The sequence below is a fragment of the Misgurnus anguillicaudatus genome, chromosome 7 (genome assembly GCF_027580225.2).
Source record: "Misgurnus anguillicaudatus chromosome 7, ASM2758022v2, whole genome shotgun sequence".
Classification (NCBI taxonomy): domain Eukaryota; kingdom Metazoa; phylum Chordata; class Actinopteri; order Cypriniformes; family Cobitidae; genus Misgurnus; species Misgurnus anguillicaudatus.
Genome location: NC_073343.2, coordinates 34,464,805 through 34,472,270, shown reverse-complemented (window position 1 = coordinate 34,472,270; position 7,466 = coordinate 34,464,805). Strand labels below are relative to the sequence as shown.

The 7,466-nt window shown below is 36.0% G+C and overlaps 1 protein-coding gene across 2 annotated transcripts; it reads right to left on the bottom strand.

Moving 5' to 3' along the window:
* Nucleotides 1-986: 986 nt before the first annotated feature.
* On the bottom strand, nucleotides 987-6,301 carry LOC129417304 (retinol dehydrogenase 7). Of its 2 annotated transcripts, none has more exons than XM_055171878.2 (5): nucleotides 6,152-6,301; nucleotides 1,997-2,419; nucleotides 1,762-1,914; nucleotides 1,527-1,660; nucleotides 987-1,443 (listed from the first exon to the last, which is right to left on the bottom strand). In XM_055171878.2, exons 2-5 carry the CDS (start codon nucleotides 2,379-2,381, stop codon nucleotides 1,081-1,083), a joined length of 1,035 nt encoding a protein of 344 aa, XP_055027853.2. In that variant the 5' UTR covers nucleotides 2,382-2,419; nucleotides 6,152-6,301; the 3' UTR covers nucleotides 987-1,080. The 2 variants fall into 2 exon arrangements, with proteins under 2 accessions (XP_055027853.2, XP_073725255.1); XM_073869154.1 differs by lacking the exon at nucleotides 6,152-6,301 and adding an exon at nucleotides 5,421-5,461.
* Between the last annotated feature and the right edge of the window lie 1,165 nt (nucleotides 6,302-7,466).

The window sequence follows — 7,466 nt, the reverse complement described above, 5'->3', positions numbered from 1 at the left end:
TACTCAATTTTTTTACATGTTTTTTAAAAGTAAGAGTTGAGTCCAGGATAACACCCAGATATTTAAATTGGTCCACATTTTTAATTATATGCCCATTTGCTAAGACCTAAGGGCATTCTTTAAGTTTACATCTATTTTTAAAAAACATGGTTACAGTCTTTTCAATATTCAAAGTGAGACATGAGCTATGTAACCATTCCACAACCTTATGCATTACATTCGTTAATTTTAAAGCAACCTCTGTAGCATTCTTCCCATGAGTGTACAGCACGGTATCATCTGCATACATCACCAAATCAATATCATTACATACTAATGGAAGGTCATTTATATATATACAAAAAAGCAGTGGCCCTAAAATCGACCCTTGCGGGACCCCCATAGTACATCTTTTTAATGGGGATAATGCATTGTTCATTCGGACACACTGATGTCGTCCACTCAAGTAAGATTTAAACCAACTTTGTGTATTTAATGAAAGATTATAATGTGCCAATTTGCTTAATAATATCTCATGGTTGACCGTATCAAAAGCCTTGCGTAGATCCAAAAAAACTGCACCCACCACTCCACCTTGATCTAAATTTGTTTTAATTTGTTCAAGGAAGTAGCAGCAGGCCGTTTCAGTTGAATGTTTTTTTCTAAAACCAAATTGCATAGGATGCAATGAGGCCTTAGAGTCAAGGTGAGCAATTAATTGTTTTTTTATGTTACTTTAACTTAAGTTAAACATTTCAACTTGTTTTTCTAAGTTATATCAACTTTTTTGAGCCAAAACTTAAAATAGTAGGTTGAATTGACTTGCAAAACCAAGTTGTTTTTACTTCATGCTGTATTTTGTTACAGTATGATGTAGTTTTTTTCTGATAATGAATAATTTTTATATATTACATATATATTTTAGATATAATTTAACACTGTTGCAGACTCCATATTTCTTAACAAAGGAGGGTAAAGATGAAAAAAAAATCGAATTACACAAAAGATGCTTAGAAAGCAAACAAGTAACCTCTGTTTTTATTCATATCTGGTAATGTAATATTATTTGTTTATGTTATTGTCAAGGTCTTTATATGTTATTTAAGAGTACAACATAACTTCACGATGTTGATACATGGAGCTCAGACTAAACACAGCATCAGTGATGTATGTTGGCAGAAAAGGAAAGATGTAGAAAAAACACAAATCCAGCCAGGAAACCAGCAGGTATCGAGCTCGAGGTTTGGCAGCGGTTAGTGCGTGTAACATGGCATCGATTACCATTGTGCAATCCTTAAATCCTAATGAGCAGACCGACTGGAAATATTCACACGCCATCTGAATGTATTTCTGGCTGAATTTAAGTTTACGTGCAGCGTCAAACTCATCCCATATGTCCTGTGAGGTTTTCTTCCTTTGAATGTTTGTGGCGGCACCAAAATTTCCAGGTTGAATAATACTGACCTAAAACAAGGTACATAAAATGAGCACCTATCCAAGCAATGTCTACTTGGTAAGGCAATAATAGATATTTTATGAGCCATTACCTTAACCCCAAAACTGGCCATCTCTACTCTTAAACAGTCTGCGAATGCCTCTAGTCCTCGCTTGGACACGCTGTACGCTCCCATATTCAGACAGTTGAAGAAGGAAAAGATACTTGAGACGTACAACATACGACCTGAGAGTTAAACACAGCAATTTATTCAACAAATTTTCCAAATAAATGAATAAACAATGAATTGCACGCAAAACATGACATATGTTAGGTTACTGATGGACCTTTAGATGCCCTGACAAGAGACAAGAACGCAATGGTGACTCTGATGGCACCAAATAAATTAACATCAGCCATCTTCTGAAAGTCCTCAGCTGTACTCCACTCGATTTCACCCCAGTCGCTCACTCCTGCGTTATTCACCACAGCATAAAGACCTGAAGAAACAATAGTAGACTAGTAAACTAAAGGATTTACGGTCAATACATTTGAAAGGCTTAAATTATCTGAGTTAGTCACCATTCTCTGGCAAATTTGCCTTCACAAAGTCCTTGGCCAACTTTACATGTTCATCTTTGGTGACATCCAGTTGTATTATCTTCATACGATCAGACCCTTCTTCAGTCAGACTCTCAGCCCCAGGACTGTCGGTGTTTAAACATCCAGCAAACACCGTGAAACCCATTCTGTCCAGTTTCTTAGCGAGATGATGTCCAAATCCACTGTCACAGCCCGTCACCAGCACCCCACGACCAAATCCATCCGACAAGCCATTTTGTGTGTGGCTTAGCATGTGAGCCAAGAGCAGAAGCCAGATGATGACGGCGAAATATGTAAAGATATGCTCACCAAAACATTTGTAGGATATGAGCGGGACAGTTACGCTTAATAAAGCGAGCTTCATTATGAATGATGAAACACACGATCAAGAATCCAAGAAACCTTTAATGAAAAAAACAAAATAAATCTAAATGAGGGTTTTCGCAAATATTAAATAGTCATAGTAGAGGAGAACCGGTGTGAAAGTAACAAAGTGATTTTCTCAGAGCTCTGACTGCATTTGCATTTCAAACTGAGAGCATCTTTAGCACGCAACCCTTGAAAGAGCTGATAAATATTGCATTATTTCGTCATCGTGTTGCGCGTGTAGGTCCAGAAAGCTGTTTTTAACCATTAAAAGTCAATTCCTAAAGCTGTATTTTTTGTGTTTCTGGTGTCATGTGTTGCAGTCCTGATCAATCTACATGTTATTTAGTGCTCTAACACATCCTGAAGTTTGACTAGTTTTTCAAAATAAAAGTAAATCGGGTTTAAATGTCAGGAGTTCTGTTGTGTAAAGTAACAATGTAACTACTTATGTTCACCTGGTATTTATAGAGCACACTTGTGTGAGTTTTGACCATATATCTCTATCTAAAACATTTTCTTTTAAATTATGTTTTCATGAAAACCTGTACTTTCACCCCTACTCTCCGCTACATATACAAATATTTTTTATACAGTATATACTATGGGGCGGTTTCCCGGACAGGGATTAGACTAGTCCTAGCTTAAAACATTTTTAAGAGCTGTCCAAACTGAAAACAACTTGCACTGACATATCTTAAAATACACCAGGGCCCTTTGTTTTGTCTCAAAATGCACACAGGTAATGTTTTTAGTAAGGCATATTTGTTAAAAGTAGTTACATTTCCTAATTAAACTAAGGTCTAGTCCTGAATTAAGCTAATCCCTGTCCGGGAAACCGCCCCACTATGTCAACATACAATGTTGGGGTAATGCATTACAAGTAACATGCATTACGTAATATTATACAACAGTTCTTTCTGGTTCTCGAATCTGATTGGCTAAGAGCTATGCAATATTGTGCTGATAACGGCACAGTAACCGCTTCACCTTTCGTATCATTCCGCCACCTAGTGAATGGAGGTCCTAAGCAGGCTCATCTCTGAATGGAAAAACACAGACGCCCTGTTTTTAAACACTCTCCGTGTGTCTCATTAATTTACTAGCTCATAAATCAGTCTGTGAATCCCCAATCGGAAGTTATTATTCCGTCAAAGATCAGCGCTCTTGGATGTTACGTTAAACTTAATGGGATTAATGTCTTGTCACAATGTGTGGACACTTGGAAAGAGGAATGTAAACACTCAGTTTTTCTTCTGGAGCTATATCTCTTATCAGAACGCGAAAACACCGTGGAACTGCAGGTAAGCACCGCAGCTTTTAAATGTGGACATTGATCATTTATTTAATCGCGACATGACTATTAAAACATGTTATGAGATATCACCACTGATATATTTATAAGCAGCATGCAAAAACATCTCTCTGACACTTATAAAAACAGTTTTATATAGTACTGACAAGAACAAAGTCTAATAATAACCGAGTGCTCGTATCGCATTAAGATGAAATGGTAAACCAATAGTAACATTTATAGAAGAATAGTTTTATTAACTTTTACCTCGCGCCAAAACTATAACAACACAAAAGACACTAAATATGAATAAGAAAACAAATAATAGTTTCATCATGACACCAAATACTGCTGATTTGATCTCATTTTTGACCATCAGGCCAGCATGAGAGCCAGGGTATCCCTGTCAGAGATGTAGCCCAGAGAGGGCGGTGGTCAGCGGGGCGAGTGAACACTGACGTCCGCTCATGCTTTGGTTCTCATACGTACCGAATCTCACTAAGCAAACGTTCAAACTGGCGCTATCTTTACTAATCGACTGTAGATTTAAATATAATAAATATATATTCTCGACTGAACTAATCTTAAAACTACACTTTGTGACCAAGAAACGGTAATATAAAGTAACGGCTTTTCCGTCCATTGAGTTGTTATGAGCTTCAAAGCAGCCGAAAGTTTTACCTGTCATTCTGGCCGCCCTCAAATCCGTGGCGGAAGAAGTAGTTCTCAAACAAAGAGGCTTTTAAAATAACTCCGTTGTTGTTTTCTAGTTTTCGTTTTTCAAACGTGTGCCGTCGAACTGTTGTATAAAAGCTATATCACACTCCTACTCGAGCGATATTGCTTAAATATTGCTTTTCTGAAGTAACGTAACGCATTACTTTATAAATGTACACAAGTAACTCGCATTGAGTTACTTTTCAGTTTAATTAATTAGATTTTTTTAATGTACGAATTAAACTGAATGTAGTCATGTAAAATTACACACTATGCATGCACACCTGAGCGGGAACAGTTTAAGTTAGAAGCAGAGATTGCAGCCGAGAGCTTGACATTTTTGCAATGAAAATATACAATTTCTGATAAATTTCTGGCCTGAAAGAGATCAAGCCTCATCCGAGTAAGACAAAGTAAAGCAAAATTAAACTTAAAAGTAATGCAAGTATAAATTTCCAAGAAAAGTAACCAAGTAACACAATTAGTTTCCTTTTTTGGGAGTAACAAGTAATATTGTAATGCATTACTTTTAAAAAGTAATTTTCCTCAACACTGCCAACATATAGACGGTTTCAACAACATAAACAAGCAGCTGTCGCGGTCCACACGTAACTTCCGGTAAACTCCGTTAAGAATAAATAACAACAAAGTACTTTAAACGTAGTTTATTTATATAACAAGAAAAGACAACAACACATAGATTACCTAGGAAACCAAAACATTTGTTATTTTCAACGAGGCATTTGTTCAAGAGATCAGTTTAGCAACTAGTCAGGCCAATAAAAAAATGAAACCGGAAGTAAAGTTCGGATCTAGACGTGTATCGCGTCAGCGCACGTGCGTCCGATGAAACCGTCTATATTTGATTTGATGTTACTTTTAATTTAACAAATTAAGTTAAACAATTTCAACTAGATTTTATACGTTATGTCAACTTATCACTTAAAGTAGGTTGAATTGACTAAATTAAGTTGCATAAACTTCATGCAGCAATTTTCCCAGTAACTGTGATAAATATGAAAGTACCTTTTTAATATCCTTTTGATACATGTAGGGATCAAAAGACGTGCACACACACACACACACACACACACACACACACACACACACACACACACACACACGAGAGATGAGCAAGATGCAGTTTATCATAAGCAGGTCATATGCAGATTGATGTTATGATTAGGAGTTGTGATGGTTTTATTTACTGTAAACTACAGGTTGGTGATTGCAGATAACTAACAGAAAAACACGAAACGTTCCAAACAACTGCTTGGGGTTTTTTCAATGATAAGAAATTTACAGGAGACTGTTGCCATTGTTTATGGAGAATTCAACACAACACTGTGAAAAATCTTTTTGCACTTAAATTGTTAAGTTGAATCAACTTGGATATACAGGTCAATTCAACTGTATTGACTAATGATAAGTTGCTATACATGATAAAAACAAAGTTGCAATGTTGCATTAGCTTAATATATTTCAACTTTATTTGTACAATTTATAGCAACTCATCACTAGTCAAAAAAGTGGAAATAAATCGTCAATTTAAGTTAGTTAAACTTAATTTAAGTGCAACAATTATTTATAGTGTTTGCTAAGATACATTGTAAAGATGAATAATGATTAATATGCTGTAATTCCTGTCATGCCATTACATCTGCATTGCAGAAAATGTTTGATCATGTGGTTGTCTGTGTTAATGTCTCACTTCTTAATCATTGCAGACATTATTTATTATATTTCACTTTACTCACTTCTCTGTGCTCAGTGGTTTATGTCCTCATGACTGCTTCATTTCCAGACTCAAACACATGAGGATCATCTTCAGTGGAGACTCCTGGAAAAACCCATCATCAGTCTATTAACTTCAGCTGATCATCTTCTTTAACATCTCCTCCCCAAACAAACACACATTTAACTCAACCACTAGTGGTCCCTACAGAGTCAACTGGTGTTCACAGGAATCAATTTATTCTGAATCAATTCTTCCAGGTTTTTTACTAGAAAAGCAAAACAAGCTCCTAAAAACATATGTTTTCAAAAATCCTGGGATGTAATGCATATTTTTCAATCAGGAACATTCCAGTATTTGAATGATTTTTTCCAAATATTTTTGATATCCCCGTTACAAAAAGAAAAATGTCAGGTGGTACTCCAATCATTGTCTATTTGTCAGATAAGTTTGTTTGAATATTTTAAGTTTTTAATAAAATAGTGTCAGGCATTTCCCAGACACCAGACGACTCCAGGCCGGATCCACACCGGATCTGTGCCGAAATCAGTAGCTCTGGTGCGAATCCGGTGTAGATCTGGCCCGGAGCTGTCTTCTGTCTGGGTTAGCAGATAACCCAGATAAAGTCTCAGTTCACAGGTTGTGCCAAGACAAACATCACGCTACATTAGCAACAAATATAACATTAGGAATCATACAGGAAAGCTTTATTCATTGTCAATGATATTGCTATCAGTTATTGTAGCGTGCACACTCTCATACAGTACATGCCTGATGTACACATACATGTGAAAGACTCTTACACAAACTGAAATATATTCACACATACTGTACATTTATAAAGTTTAGTCTACATATCCATCTGAAGAACCTCCTCACATTCTGTGATGAAACTCTTAGACATCATGTTTTAGTCATTTAAACACATATATAAATGTTAACATAAGATCTTGATGCAGGAGAATGTTAATTTATAACAAACAAAATTAAACTTTGTGAACAACAAATTATTCTCAAACCTACCTTTGACTTTTCAACAGTGGACATCTAAGAATCTGAATACAAAAACATTCAAGCTTTCTTTTCCATGGCCTGAAGACGTTTCCTGGATTGCACGAGATGCCTGATGGAGTCCTTTATCTATTTCACCTAATGCATTAACCATTTCATAAAGCATGACGCCCTGGCACTCGTGATGACTGTGGGAATTAAAGCACTGAATGCATGAATGAAGAATAAACATCTGATGATGAGACTGAAACAAAGATTTAATCACCGATAATCAATTAACTGATATAATAACTGGATGAAAAGAGAAGTTAAATGCATTCATGAGA